General features: G+C 42.9%; 2 protein-coding genes across 4 annotated transcripts in view; both read left to right on the top strand.

Moving 5' to 3' along the window:
- Positions 1 to 3,117, top strand: part of LOC135514857 (DENN domain-containing protein 5B-like) — an 81,525-nt gene extending 78,408 nt beyond the window's left edge. The window contains 1 exon segment of the mRNA XM_064938518.1: positions 47 to 3,117. Within this exon segment, the coding sequence (XP_064794590.1) occupies positions 47 to 230 (184 nt within the window). The 3' untranslated portion in view covers positions 231 to 3,117.
- Positions 3,118 to 3,775: 658 nt separating this feature from the next.
- On the top strand, positions 3,776 to 14,694 carry LOC135514858 (SIN3-HDAC complex-associated factor-like). Of its 3 annotated transcripts, none has more exons than XM_064938519.1 (7): positions 3,776 to 3,941; positions 8,100 to 8,227; positions 8,860 to 8,959; positions 9,205 to 9,313; positions 9,565 to 9,715; positions 10,010 to 10,197; positions 11,490 to 11,628. In XM_064938519.1, exons 2-7 carry the CDS (start codon positions 8,100 to 8,102, stop codon positions 11,543 to 11,545), a joined length of 732 nt encoding a protein of 243 aa, XP_064794591.1. In that variant the 5' UTR covers positions 3,776 to 3,941; the 3' UTR covers positions 11,546 to 11,628. The 3 variants fall into 3 exon arrangements, with proteins under 3 accessions (XP_064794591.1, XP_064794593.1, XP_064794592.1); XM_064938520.1 differs by lacking the exon at positions 3,776 to 3,941 and adding an exon at positions 5,597 to 5,831; XM_064938521.1 differs by lacking the exon at positions 10,010 to 10,197 and having other exon boundaries at positions 3,778 to 3,941; positions 11,490 to 14,694.
- The last annotated feature ends 1,501 nt before the right edge of the window (positions 14,695 to 16,195 follow it).

Consider the following 16,195-nt stretch of genomic DNA (forward strand, 5'->3'; position numbering starts at 1 on the left):
GCTGTTTTAGCAAACATACCCCTAATTATCTCCTCTCGCTCTGCAGAGATCGTCTGCTGATTCAGTGGCTCCCTCTGTTGGTGGAGTGTCCCGTGATCCAGCGGATGTACGAGGAGTCTGCTCTGCTCCGGGACCGGACCACGGTCAACGATCTCATTGCTGTCCTGCAGACTCTCCACGACTTCCCCATCACCCTGGAGGCCTCGCTCATCAAGGGCATTGACCTTTAACCCCTTCCGCACAGCCTGCTGGGAAACCACCCAGTCCAGGACCACATTACCCACAAACCCTTGCTGTTCCCTTTTGCCCTTTCACTGTCCCTGTGGCTGTCGTCGAGGCCTGCTTCAGCTGATTCACTCTGGGAAAAGTCTTATAGGGAGGGAAGTAAAGATTGAGGACTTTAGAAAGAGACCAGAGACGGTTCGCTACCAAAGCAATCGATTCCACTGCTTCAGAACAGAAGTTTGGGCTTTGAATCATTGATGAGTGATGATGCAGTATTATTATTACATAGCTTGTGGTTTTGAAAATATCCCTTTTGATATTTAATAAGAAGGGACTGTTTTTAAAGAAAACCCATGGATGTTTCCCTATGTGCTTGATGTGTGTTGCCCACAATAGGTAGCTCTTCAATGGACACTTTTTTAGCCTGTGTGATGGAGATCCTATCTTTGCCTGTCTGCCATCTCTCTGTCTGCTGGATCCTGCTCAACTTCAGCTAGCGTTAGCATTAGCAAGCATGCCTGTGGGTCATAGTAGGCCAGGAATAAGGAAACCAAAAACAGAAAGTGACTGTTTGCCCCTGCTGCCTCTCCATAGTCTCTGCACTGGGAATATCAGTTGGTGAAACTTCATCAGTTGGGTGAAGATGACTACCATGGAAAGAAAAACTGGACTCATCTGCTTTCAGCACTACACTGTGTGCAATGCAGCTTTTTGATTGGATGTTGGCTCATTCTAGATACACCTACTGTGTTGGACTGGATCTTTGTTCTGCTTTGTGATTGGCTAGCAGATCTTGGCGGACACAAACACTGCGCTGAATTGGAGAGGTCTTTCCTAGGGGGGCAGGGGCTTTTCTAGGGTTGCATGGACATTCCAAACAAATTACAGGCATTGACCTGACCCTATTTCAAACTGTGTGTGTCTATGTACAGAGTGTACAAAACATTAAGAACACCTTCCTAATATTGTGATTCGGGGCACCTCCCCCTTGCCCTCAGAACAGCCTCAATTTGTCATGGCATGGACTCTACAAGGAGTCGAAAGCGTTCCACAGGAATGGCCCATGTTGACTCCAATGCTTCCCACAGTTGTCAAGTTGGCTGGATGACCTTTGGGTGGTGGACCATTCTTGATACACACAGGAAACTGTTGAGCGTGAAAAACCCGGCAGCATTGCAGTTCTTGACACAAACCAGAGTGCCTGGCACCTACTACCATACCCCGTAAAAATACACTTAAATATTTTGTCTCGCCATTCACCCTCTGGGTGGCACACATAAACAATCCATATCTCAATTGTCTCAAGACTTAAAAATCATTCTTTAACCGGCCTCTTAACTAGTCTCCTGCCCTTCATCTATACCGATTTGAAGTGGATTTAACAAGTGACATCAATAAGGGATCATAGCTTTCACCTGGATTCACCTGGTCAGTCTGACATGGAAAGAGCAGGTGTTCATAAGGTTTTGTACACTCAGTGAATGTGTTCTCCTAATGTTATTCTTGTTAGACATCATAATGGTCAATGTATTCAACTTCATCCTGGTCTCTGTCATGCACTGTGTGTGTGTGTGTGTGTGTGTGTGTGTGTGTGTGTGTGTGTGTGTGTGTGTGTGTGTGTGTGTGTGTGTGTGTGTGTGTGTGTGTGTGTGTGTGTGTGTGTGTGTGTGTGTGTGTGTGTGTGTGTGTGTGTGTGTGTTGACCTCAAATGGACACTTCCTCTGCATTACTCTGTGTGGTATTGAAATGTTCCAGCCCCTTATTAATGTGATACATGTGAAATACACTGGAATATTAAACAATAAGAACCTATACATACAACCCCTAATGATGTATTTATCATAAATGCCTCAAACCTTCCTATGATAAGTGGTTATTTTCTGGTGAGTGTTAACTCCTTCTGGGACTATTTCCAGCTGGTTGTATTTTTCAATCTAAAATAGATCTCTTGCCACTTTTTCAATCAACCTTGATGAACATGTTCATATATTTCTGTAACAACAAGTGTAAATAGGGTGTTTATGCATGTGTACTAAAAAGGGACTAAAATACATGTGGACTAAAATGTTGAGGCTAACTATGGCCAGACAATAGATTTGAACCCAACCAAAAGGGAAAACAACTGACAGATTCCGAATCACACACTTAACTGTGTTTTGACCACAGTACTTTTCCAGTATTAACGCAAAAAAAAGGACAGCAAATGTTGTTTTTAATGTTCTGATTTGATGTATTTATTCCTCTAAACTGTGGTAGTCATCAAGAAACGTTGAGACACTGGTTGCGACCGGGGCAAAGAGCCGCCTGTGAAATGAGGTGCTGCATGTTGAGCCATGTGGCTTTCCTTCTGTAACATTCACAGTTTGGTCCTGCTGCTAGGTTCCTACTGTCTTGTGTATCATGGATTCCAACAATCAAAAAAAAACTATCTATCTGTAAGAAGCAACAAACATAGGAGGATGATCGACTCCATAGGTGTTTAGCGCATAGCTGTGAGCAAAGTGTCTGTCTACAGTAGTGTGGCGAGAATAAGGGTCCATCTTTGCATCCTAAAGTGTTACGGCATGCAGTTGTACTCTGTGACTGGACGGTGTACTTTCTCCTAACACACCTCTCTCTACAGCTAGACTCATTCAGTAGTCCTGTACTGTACTTCTGTCTTCATGTTACATGAACCTGTGACAAAGGCTGGGTGGAATATCTGTCCTAACATTACTAGGTGGGCAAAATGCTACTACGGAACCTTTCCTTTCCTATGGAACCGTTCCTTTCCTACAAGTGCATGTGTAAACTGTATGTCCAGTGGGAGGAGGTCATGTAATGAATGGAGTCCTATGGAAATGATAACTGTTCTGATATTTATGATGCACTTCATTAAAAACTTGCTCAATATGGTTGATTCATGTGTGTGCCCAGCCCTCGGGTAAAATACATGTCCATTGTGATACTGAGATCGCCTCTATGGGTGGAGATGACATGATTCTCATGAGAATTCAATGGCAAACAATACGTTTTACTCATTGAGCAACTTCTGATTCCTGTTTCCCTACCAAACCAATTATTGTTAAATACATGGGACATCCTGTTATTTCACGAAGGTTTTCTAGCTTAATAACTTTTTCATTTCGTGTTTATTGCATTACTACTTGTTTAAAATAGACTAACTTGTCTGTTAAAACGACCTAATGTGCTCCACGTACCACACGTAGCCTACCTACAGACATGCTGCCTCTGTATTTTTGGAGTAGTCACGCCTCCTTTCTTCGATTCACAGCGTACAGATTTCAACTGGCTTCACCCATCATTTCCCGCGTAATTCCCCACCTTATATGGACAATAGAATGCAGACGCAGTCAACTTCAGTTCCGTATGTAAATTGGTTTGATTGAAGAAAATCAGAAAATGGTGGAGTTGCCAAACGCGCATGCGTAAACATTTCGAGTACTCATAGGGGTCTCCTTCTCAAAACTCATTGGATGAGAGAGCCAGAGGTCTCGCCCCTCTGACATTTTCCTCCAATGGGTTTTGAAAACAAGTTGAGGAGCGAGGACGCGAGCTTAAACAATTGAGATTCTCCCCCAGACACGCAAGTAAAACTGCAACATCCGAACGGTGTGGACGTTAATGGTGTATTCATTGTTACATGAGTTTAAATAGCTTACTAACGACGTTTTGTATAACTATTACAACTCATTCATCATTGATTATAAATCAAGGTAAGGACATTACTTTGTTTGAAATAGAATTGACTGTCTGTCAAGCTTCACAGTATGCCTGAAGTTATGCGAGGATGTAGGCTATTTAACATGTTTAAATATCTCTAAAAAGCCATTCAAACGTTAATTTCTTATTCTAAATTGTTTTAAACTGAGTTAATTCACGTTTATTTCAGTGTTTTGTCAGCGAATGACACACTGGAAATTGTATTCGTGTTGGGCGCTCATTTCTTCTTCTGCTTGGTATCCAGTGACAATGAATGCTCACATTCTTTGATCAGGACTAGAGTCCTACAAATGTTTTTGTTTTTGTGTAACAACACAATTCTAACCTACACTATTTTAAATAGTTGTGTAATATTTTTTTTCAAATAACGTATTGATGTTATGTAGACTAGGCTGGTTTCGTTTTCATTAGACACCATACCGCCGCATCAACAAAACCTTCAATGCAAACAGTGTAGGCTAGAATACTTGACTAGGAGTTAATAATTTCGTTGTGTTATAACCTTTTTTCTTTTATCAAGTAACGATTACAATCTGGGTAAAATATTTTGGGTGTCGTTTGTGAGTGACATTTGGGTGCTGGGTGGGTGTGTGGCTCAGCGCCAAACATGCCACTGGTCCCCTTCCAATATTGTTCAACGCTGTAACTTGTTTGCATGCATGGACTGTTGTTCAGGTATTCTATCCTTAAATAATTAACACTTGTGTTAATGAACTTCTGAACAGTAGGTAGCAACCAGCTTCTCTGAAACGTGCATGTGTTTACAGTCCGGCCGTGGGTTTGGAACCTTCGCACTGACGCACAATAATTCGGATACCAAAGACGTGGAGAAAGAAACAGGATAGCAGCAGCGGTGTTGTGTCACGTGGTAGTAATTGTTTTGGGTGGTTTTACAAACTGGTAGAAGCAGCATTCGTACTCGTAAGGTCAAATTGTGTCTGAATATAGATGCTGTTTATGATGCAGGAGAACTAGAGGGGACCGTGCTTTCTCGGTGGTTGGTGATCGATGTACATTCGACACATGCAAGTCTAAAAAATATATATATTATTCTAAAAACCAGTCGACAATGCAGTGTTTTCATTTGATCCAATTATTGATGAAAACACGATTAAAAGCAGTTATTTTGAACGTAGTAAATTTCGCAAGCACATCACCTGTTCAGTGTACAGTCGGCGCCATGCCACCGGCCTTGCATCCTTCGAAGCATGTTGGCAATTAGGCCTATATAAACTCAACAAAAAAAAGAAACGTCCTCTCACTGTCAACTGCGTTTTCAGCAAACTTAACATGTGTAAATATTTGTATGAACATAACAACATTCAACAACCTGAGACAAACTGAACAAGTTCCACAGACATGTGACTAAGATAAATTGAATAATGTGTCCCTGAACAAAGGGGGGTTCAAAAGTAAGTCAGTATCTGGTGTGGCCACCAGCTGCATTAAGTACTACAGTGCATCTCTTCCTCGTGGAAGATAGTGCACCAGATTTGCCTGTTCTTGCTGTTCCCCCACTTCCAAGGCACCAGCAAGTTCCTGGACATTTCTGTGGGGGGGCTTAACCCTCAAACCTCCGATCAAACAGGTCCTAGACGTGCTCAATGGGATTGAGATCCGGGCTCTTCACTGGCCATGGCAGAACACTGATATTCCTGTCTTTCAGAAAATCACGCGGAGGGAGGGGGAGGAGGATGTCTGCTCTGTAACGCACAGCGTTGAGATTGCCTGCAATGACAACAAGCTCAGTCCGATGATGCTGTGACACACCGCCCCAGACCATGACGGACCCTCCACCTCCAAATCGATTCCGCTCCAGTGTACAAGCCTCGGTGTAACGCTCATTCCTTCGACGATAAACGCGAATCCGACCATCACCCCTGGTGAGACAAAACCTCGACACGTCAGTGAAGAGCACTTTTTGACAGTACTGTCTGGTCCAGCAACGGTGGCTTTGTGCCCATAGGTGATGTTGTTGCCGGTGATGTCTGGTGAGGACCTACCTTACAACAGACCTACAAGCCCTCAGTCCAGCCTCTCTCAGCCTATTGCGAACAGTCTGAGCACTGATGGAGGGATTGTGCGTTCCTGGTGTAACTCGGACAGTTGTTGTTGCCATCCTGTACCTGTCCCACCAGTGTGATGTACGGATGTCCCAATCCTGTGCAGGTGTTATTACACGTGGTCTGCCACTGCGAGGATGATCAGCTGTCCGTCCTGTCCCCTGTAGTGCAATCTTAGACATCTCACAGTAAGGACATTGCTGGCCACATCTGCAGTCCTCATGCCCACTTGCAGCCTGCCTAAGGCACATTCACGCAGATGAGCAGGGACCCTGGGCATCTTTCTTTTGGTGTTTTTCAGAGTCAGTAGAAAGGCCTCTTTAGTGTCCTACGTTTTCACAACTGTGACCTTAATTGCCTATCGTCTGTAAGCTGTTAGTGTCTTAACGACCGCTCCACAGGTGCATGCTCATTAATTGTTTGTGGTTCATTGAACAAGCATGGGAAACAGAGTTTAAACCCTTTACAGTGAATATTTGTTATTTGGATTTTTATGAATTATCTTTGAAAGACAGGGTTTTACGTCAGAGCTGGTATTATACAATCGTTTGTGCGCTAAAGATTTACGACTGGTCCTGCTGGCCACATGTATGGCTTTTACAGTGTATATTTTTTTATGTAGGTAGGCTATTACATTCACCGCGGTTAGCTTAACCTTTTTAGTGTCTTTGGCACGATGAAACAAAAAAAGCTTCAATCACGATGTATCAACTCCCTTTTATCCGTTTTCACATCATAATCGGATCTGTTTACCACGGACAAGCGAGCATCACATGGATGCTACCACATGCCCGCATCCCTGCTATAGGGAGCCGGGACCACATGGCTTTTTGTTGCATCAGCACTGTGGTTGCATAACAGCGTCACGGTACATGGACAGGCTGTCCTGTTCCGGTCTCATTGACGTGATGATAACCTAGTTCTCTCTGTCTGGAACTCTGGGCCATGCAAGCATTAAGGGGGCTCGTCTCCACAGGGATTGTGTGATGCAGGCCTGTGACTGTATTATGTTCATAGTAATGCTTGAACAGGGCCATAACCAGGTTTTTAGTGAGGTCCTGAAGCTCATTTACTGCTTTTCTATACAATTTAAAACACTTCAAAATGCTATTTGGTGAACAACAAAAAATTATTTGGGCCATTCTAAACGTGGCTGCTGTAGGTTGTTTCACCTCAGTCAATCGACAAACACAGCCTATTAGCGATACAATTGTAATGTTCAGGGGGGGAAGTATGATACATGATTCACACTAGCATCAGATGAAATGGAAACTTATTACATTTCTATGGAACTGTATCGTTTGCGTTTTATTATAGGCCTATAGGGAAGATGTATATTAATCTTCTAACGTTTTTGATAATATTCTTATAGATTTTCTCAAAAGACCACCCCACATGAGGCACTGACTCCAAGTTTGGGAACCACAGTACTAAACTCTCTGAGTGCTTCCTCTGCGTTCTCCTGCAGGCGTGCCTCAGCCTCGCCACACCACGATCTCTCGGTAGCCTACTTGCTCTCTTTAAATCAAAGTTATGACGACTCAGTACATGTTTTCTTTATCCTGTTGAGATAAGCTACCGTTAAACGGAGCCTACTTCATCCTTCTAGCTGGTTTGGTAATTCTAGCCCGAACTCTTAAATGTTTCCTCATTAGAAGTCTCCTGGCAGCAAGCCACCTGACTGACATGTCTATAAGAAACGACTTTACCAGTCATTCTTCAGGAGTTGTTTTTGTTTATTTGGGGGATCTGTAGACGGGAGTCGTGGGACAGTTTTAAAATGGTGTTTTTTCACGTTAGACAAAATGACTGAGGTCCGGACTTCTGTGTCCTCGTATGTAGTTACGGCCACGTTTGAATTATGAAGACTGTTAATCCATGCTGCTGTTGATGAGAGGAAACTCTCATGAACAGTCAACCTTTTGAATAAAAACAGTTAGTCGTCCTGTATACTGTTGAGTCAGTGATCAGGCTATCCTCTCCAAGAAATAGATTGATGGGTAATTCTTGCCAGATTACATATCCATAGATTGTACATGTGATCGTAAACTATCTTTGCTTCATTCCTGTATCTCCTGTGTGTCCCAGATGTTTGGCTTCCATAAGCCCAAGATGTACCGGAGCCTAGACGGTTGCTGTATCTGTCGGGCCAAGTCCTCCAGCTCCCGCTTCACCGACAGCAAGCGCTACGAGAGGGACTTTAACAGCTGCTTCGGGTGAGTGGACCACTCTTCTATACACTGGCTCAGACCCAGAGTTCAGACCCTGGGCAGGTCCAGCTCTCAGCCTCCCTCTGCAGCTTAACTCTGGGGGTAGAGAGGTCTGAGGCCTTAGTAAAGTCATCGCGTTCTTTTTAGGATTTTTGTCAATGCTCATTCTCATGACTAAGAGACCCCTTGTTAGAGCCATGCACTCTGTAATGCAATTAGATATTTATTGCGTTTTGGAGACCGTTTTGTTTTAACTCCCAATGCAATAACCTAAATAATTGATCAACTCCTTGGGTAAAATACTCAAACTAGGACACACTTCCCTTTCCATCTCATTTAAATAAGTATTTTTGTATGAAACCAGAATTTAAAGAGTTTAACATCCTCACCTTGTCACTCTGCCTCTCTGCTATTGGCCGGGCCAGTATGCGTCAGTCCATTGCTATGGTAACCAGTGATGTGAGTCAACAGGAGAAGCGCTCTGGCAGAAAATAGCTCTGACCGACTCCCACTGACTGGAGCAGGGATAATAATAACCGTGCAGAGCTTCAAGGCTGTCATCATTCATTCTCTCTCACACACACCTCTCTCCATATGAAACTCATCCTCATTCTCTCCCCTATAACGTGTCCCTCCAGGCTGAGTGAGGTGCGTTTTGGGGAGATCTGTAATGCCTGTGTTCTCCTGGTGAAAAGGTGGAAGAAACTCCCAGCCGGATCCATAAAGAACTGGAATCATGTGAGGCCTCTCAGAATCCATCCATACTCTGTCCTACTCCCATCCACTCTCAGTATTCCAAATAACAAGTCGTAAGACAACACTTACGCAACACCTGTAGGCATATAATAACCGCTTTTCCTTAGATGCAGTACACCCTGTTTGTTTGCTGTCCTATAGGCCATTCTATACATTCATGCAGTTACCTTGGACACAGACATCCATCCTGCTCTGATGTCACTCAACCCTTCTCTCCTGTGTCACAGGTTGTTGACGCTAAAGGTTCAGGGTCAAGCTGGAAGACCGTGAGGTCCAAGAAGATGAAGAGAACCAGGCCAAGCCAGATCAGAGTGCAGAAGGAGCTCAAGAGACACAGTAAGCAGCTGATACTCTGTCTCTCGGCTACGCTGCCTTGTGCAGTGCAAACTTTGGTGTTTCAAAAGTAAATGTATCACAACTTTTCTCTCCATTATTTATCCTTCCTAAAGGGCTGTGAAACAAGAGACCACGATTGATATTTTTGGACTAATTCCAAAATGAATATTAGATGTTTATCTGAACCATGCCTGCTACATTATGAATAAGTTGAGAAGAGTTTCTGATTGTGCTCTGCCTGGCCCCCACAGACTCTGACGCCCACAGCACCACCTCCAGTGCCTCCCCCGCCCATTCTCCCAGCTACAGCAACCAATCAGACGAGGGCTCGGACGTGGAACTCTCACCAGGTGCCACCCACTCGCCAGTCTTCTCTTTCCTGGACCTCACCTACTGGAAAAGGTAATGGCCGGTCTGGTGGAATCAGGGTCATATTTATCAGGCACTAAAAAGACTGAAACTAATGAGGAATTACATGAACTTGTCCATTGAGAAAAATACGTTTTCTGTTGCAAAATGCCTTGCTACAGTGTGCCCAAATGAATACATCTCGTGTTATACTCCACCAGTTTGGGTTCAGGTGCTGTATTTCCTCATAATTAATGCATCATTAAAGACAATACTGTGCAGCCGTATTCATCAACATGGCCAAGGCTTTTTGTGTTTGTTTGTCAATCACCGCATTCTTATCGGCAGACTCAACAGCCAGGTTTCTCTAATGGCTGCCTCGCCTGGTTCACATACTACTTCTCAGACAGAGTTCAGTGTGTCAAATTGGAGGGCCTTTTGTCCGGACCTCTGGCTGTCTCTATGGGGGTGCCACAGGGTTCAATTCTCGGGCCGACTCTTCTCTGTATACATAGATGATGTCGCTCTTGCTGCTGGTGAGTCTCTGATCCACCTCTACGCAGACAACACCATTCTGTGTACTTCTGGCCCTTCTTTGGACACTGTGTTAACTAACTTCCAGATGAGTGTCAATGCCATACAACTCTCCTTCCGTGGCCTCCAACTGCTCTTAAATGCAAGTAAAACTAAATGCATGCTCTTCAACCGATCGCTGCCCACACCTGCCTGCCCGTCTAGCATCACTACTCTGGACGGTTCTGACTTAGAATATGTGGACAACTACAAATACTTAGGTGTCTGGCTACACTGTAAAACTCTCCTTCCAGACTCACATTAAACATCTCCAATCCAAAATTAAATCTAATATCGGCTTCTTATTTCACAACAAAGCATCCTTCACTCATGCTGCCAAACTGACTATCCTACCGATCCTTGACTTCAGCAACGTCATTTACAAAATAGCCTCCAACACTCTACTCAACAAACTGGATGCAGTCTATCACAGTGCCATCTGTTTTGTCACCAAAGCCCCATATACTACCCACCACAGCAACATGTATGCTTTCGTTGGCTGGCCCTTGCTTCATATTCGTAGCCAAACCCACTGGCTCCAGGTCATATACGTTTTTGCTAGGTAAAGCACCGCCTTATCTCAGCTCACTGGTCAGCATAGCAGCACCCACCTGTAGCACATGCTCCAGCAGGTATATTTCACTGGTCACCCCCCCCCCCTCCAAAGCCAATTCCCCTTTTGGCCACCTTTCCTTCCAGTTCTCTGTTGCCAATGACTGGAACGAACTGCAAAAATCACTGAAGCTGGAGACTAATATCTCCCTCTAACTTTAAGCATCAGCTTACAGATCACTGCACCTGTACATAGCCCATATGTAAATATCCCATACAACTACCTCATCCCCATATTTTTTGGCTCCTTTGCACCCCAGTATCTCTACTTGCACCTTCATCTTCTGCATATCTATCACTCCAGTGTTTAATTGCTAAATTGTAATTATTTCGCCACTATGGCCTATTTTATTGCCTTACCTCCCTTATCTTACCTCATTTGCACATACTGTATATAGATATTTCTATTGTGTTATTGACTGTATGTTTGTTTACTCCATGTGTAACTCTGTTTGTGTCGCACTGCTTTGCTTTATCTTGGCCAGGTTGCAGTTGTAAATGAGAACTTGTTCTCAACTGGCCTACCGGGTTAAATAATAACTCCTTAGCCCTATTTAATCCTCCTTCATGATACATTTGTTTGATTTGATTCCCTCTCTCACTATAGTGCTTTGCTGTCTAAACCGTCCTCTGTGGGTTTTAGGCAGAAAGTGTGCTGCGGCATCATCTACAAGGGACGCTTCGGAGAGGTACTCTTAGACCCCCAACTCTACAAGCCCTGCTGCCAGAAGAAACAGCAGCACCAGCCAAAAGAGGAAGGAGAGGAGGAAGCACAGGCGAGCAGAGCGAATGTGATGCGCCACGCCCCACCGAACAGCTCCCCGCCCCGCCTGGGTTAAAGAAGATTAGGGGAGGGGAAGGAAGAGTGGGGATTTGATGTCGTAATGTCACATGACACTCTACAGAAGTCTGATGGAGACCGTTGGGATTTTATGACGTCCTGGAGCGCTCTCAAGACAGTCTACTGGGATTGCTTTCTATTCCGGAGCAGCTGGACTACTTATCAAATGTTGTGTTCTGTACTAGGACGCAGTGAGGTTTGTTCTATTATATCTGTTAACAAATATCGATTATTTCTCTCTGAGTGCTATGAGATTGTGAATATTCACAATTTGGTTTCAATATGAAATTTTGGATTCACAAAAGCTGTATGAGAAATGGCGACCTCTGGAACTGTACCTTTTGTAGTAGGATAGAGCCATATCCATTAGGATAGAGAACAGCCTCCACACTCTGCCTTCTCCTGTCCTGTACCTCACACATGTGTGCAAACACACACATTGGCCATGGTCACTTTCTGAAAGGAAGTATTCTCTTTTTTATTTATTTCCCTTACGCCACATGGTCACTGATCGGACACCTATTATTGTTAGGGTAAAGCTGTAGAAAATGTCATTTGATAAATTATGTCAGAGGTGTGAAAAGTGGGAAGAAATTATGCAATTTTAAAGAATTTGTCCAGAGCCTTATTATTTGGTAAAGGGACACGTGTACACAACCAATGTCATCATATCCACCCTTGATTGTGCACCAGGTGCACTCTGTTATTGACACTATACTCTTTCCAGTGCACGTTTAATATGGAAGGCCAGTGATCTTGTTCAGTGTTTGGATGTACGTACAAAGCACATTCAAACGTTTTAAGGGAGCATGTAGTGTGCCCTCTAAGCAGTGATCTTGATGCAAGCGCTCTCGATCGCCAGTCCTCACCTGAATCAACATAAGCTAAAACCCACAAACTGACCTTGGAGCAGCACTTTTTAAGCACTTCCTATCTCAGTCTACGGACAGTTTCATTTAGTTTCCTAGCCCCTTAGAGCACATCTGAAGGTGATGGTATTGTGGACACGTATTTATTCCTTTCAAATCTGTGAACACAAACAGGGTTCTGGGAAGGGGCTAAGTGGAACTAGGCCTATGATGTCAAAAGACTAGCTGAGTGGGCCAACCAAAAAGATTCCCTGGTTTTCTCCTATTGAGAGATTTGATACCTTGTAATTGTACTTTAGGTTTGAGGCCTTCCAGGAACTGTTCAAATCCATCTACATCTTTTGCATGATGACCTTAGGGGTGAAATAACACTATTTTGTCTGTCACTTTGCCTCTGTTAGGGGCAAAATAGTGTACCGTTCTGAATATATTTTTGAATATAAATGGACAAGACTACAACGTAGTGAATAGGCCACCAACATTTAGTTCTTAGTGTGTGTCCCAAAACTGTCATGGCTATTGAGGCTGGTTCTATACAATAGTCAGTACAAGGTCAATTTCATCTAAACACATCCCTCATGTAGGCTACTTCTGTCTTCACTTTTATTTCAAGAAATGTGTTTTCTTGTTCTGTACCTCATGTTCATATAATTTAAATGTTCTTCAAACCACGGTAAGATAAAAAAAAAAATACTGACACATTCTGTATTTACGTTGCATACCGGGGGTATTGCAGAGCTCTGTCAATGCATGCGTGCAGCCTAATTGTGGACATTCAGTCAATGTATTTATTATATTAGTATCTAGATGTGCAAGCTCACATGCTAAATGAATGCAAACTCATTATTCCGTAAGCTATCATGTTCAATATACAGTATTTTATCCTCTGCATATGGTTAATATTAGCACTGACTGTACAAAACACTTCCTATTTCCATGACACAGACAGACCAGGTGAAAGCTACGATCTCTTATTGATGGAATCTGTTAAATCTCTTCAATCAGTGTAGTTGAAGGGGAGGAGACAGGTTAAATAAGGATTTTTAAGCCTAGAGACAAATGGAAACATGGATTGGGTATGTGTACCATTCAGGGAGTGAATGGGCAAGGCAAAATATTGAAGTGCCTTTGAACGGGATACGTGAGTCGGTGCCAGACGCACCGGTTTGAGTGTCAAGAACTGCAACGCTGCTGGGTTTTTCACGCTCAACCGTTTCCCGTGTGTATCAAGAATGGTCATCCAGCATTGGAGTCAGCATGGGCCAGCATCCCTGTGGAACGCTTTCGACTCCTTGTAGAGTCCATGCCCTGACGAACTGAGGCTGTTCTGAGGGGCAAAAGGAAGTGCAACTCAATATTAGGAAGGCGTTCCTAATGGTTTCTACACTCAGTGTATGACGACAGCTATTTCAACCATGGTCTGATGGTTTGATCAAAGCTTTACGACACAACGCTATTTGAAATGTATTTATGTATAAAGGCATCAGACACAGAATCAAGTTTTTTTTATGTTCCTTTAATCTTCAGGTTTGATTGAATGTTAGGGGAAGTGGTTGTTTCTCTTTGATAATTTATTTGTATGTGTTTATCATTTTTCGGTTATTGTTGACTAATTGTATAACTTTCTCCTGTAACCTACCATAACCTTTGTTCTATTAAAGTTCAGGGGGCTTATACTGTTGAATTCACATTATGTGAATGTTGCCATTTACTGTGATATGGGGTGGCAGGGTAGCCTAGTGGTTAGAGCGGTGGACTAGTAACTGGAAGGTTGCGAGTTCAAACCCGCGAGCTGACAAGGTACAAATCTGTCGTTCTGCCCCTGAACAGGCAGTTAACCCATTGTTCCCAGGCCGTCATTGAAAATAAGAATTTGTTCTTAACTGACTTGCCTAGTAAAACAAAGGAAAAATAAAAATATGGATTGCATCAAAAGTATACTATTACTCATAGATTGGTTTATGTAAACTAACTAGGTGTTATTCTCCTGAGATCTCTGTCTGTGGTAATGCTACTCACCTGTGGTAGAAATGCACTGTTATTTATCTGTCTTGGAAAGTCCTAATTCTTTCTCAAAGCTAATTTTGTATTTTTATACACAATTTAAACTTGTTCATTAAATGTAGTTTTGCTTTTGAGTATCTCTTTTTTTTTTCTCTCTATCTCTGGACTATGCCTAATTGTTTTGGCCAGGTATGTATCTTTACACAAAAGCCATGAATCTTCTTGAAGCGTTGTCCCTTTTTAATACAAGGGTACAATAGGATGGTTGAAAAGTATCTTGACTTTAATGCCATTGAAAGATGACTAGTTCAGTGATTGTCCTTTGACTATACTGTCTGAACCAGCCCATCTTGAAGATGGTCTACATTAGACACAACAGAGTACTATCATACTGTATTATAAAGGCATGTGTGGCCCTTGGTGGTGATTTGGGGAAAATCAAAAACCCAATAACGACCACCTGGAAAGAGGCAGGGCCATTCCTAGTATAAAGGATACACACCTGCATTCATTAGGCATCTTCCCACCAACCAAACCAGTTCAACAGCGTCATAAAGGTGCTTGTGTAGTAATGAGTGTGGTGTGTAGCCTAAATGTGTGGTGTGTAGCCTATATATTTTTTGTATTCAACTATGTTTTTATCTAAGAGTTCTAATTGGAGGCCATAATCAAAGGTTTGTGTTTTATAGTAAAACCATCTGTCATCATTCTCAAACAAACCATGATTTTTCTGGTCATAAAACTATTTGAATAATTATGTATTGTGTGAAATCCAGTCTTTATAAAGTAGGCTAGCCCCTATAGGACACTGTAAAATGTGCAGTTTTGTCATATCACAATGCCACAGATGTATCAAGTTGAGGGAGTGTGCAATTGGCATGCTGACTGCAGGAATGTAGACCAGAGCTGTTGCCAGAGAATGTAATGTTCATTTCTCTACCATAAGCTGCCTCCAACGTCGTTTTAGAGAATTTGGCAGGACTTCCAACCGGCCTCACAACTGCAGAACACATGTAACCACGCCAGCCCAGGACCTCCACATCTGGCTTTTTCATCTGTTTGGGGGTGCTGAGGATTTTTTTTGGTCTGTAATAAAGCCCTTTTGTGGGGAAAGACTCATTCTGATTGCCTGGGGCTGGCTCCCCAGTGGGTGGGCCTGGTTGCCAAGTGGGTGGGCCTATGCCTTCCAAGGCCCAGCCATATGAAATCCATAGATTAGGGCCTAATGAATTTATTTAAATTGACTGATTTCCTTATATGAACTGTAACTCAGTAAAATCTTTGAAATTGTTGCATGTTACATTTGTATTTTTTTTTCAGTTTATATGGACATTTTTTTTGACTACCTTATCTCTGTACCACACAGACAATTATCTGTAAAGTCCTTCAGTCGAACAGTACATTTCAAACACAGATTCAACCACAAAGAGCAGAGAGGTTTTCCAATGTCTCACGGAGAAGGGCAACTATTGATAGATGGGTACAAATAAAACAAGCAGTTATTGAATATCCCTGTGAGCATGGTGAAGTTATTAATTACACACTGGGTGGTGTATCAATACCCAGTCACTACAAAGATACAGGCGTCCTTCCTAACTCAGTTGCAGGAGAGGAAGGAAACCATTCAGGGATTTC

This window comes from Oncorhynchus masou, chromosome 26 (genome assembly GCF_036934945.1).
Source record: "Oncorhynchus masou masou isolate Uvic2021 chromosome 26, UVic_Omas_1.1, whole genome shotgun sequence".
NCBI lineage: Eukaryota > Metazoa > Chordata > Actinopteri > Salmoniformes > Salmonidae > Oncorhynchus > Oncorhynchus masou.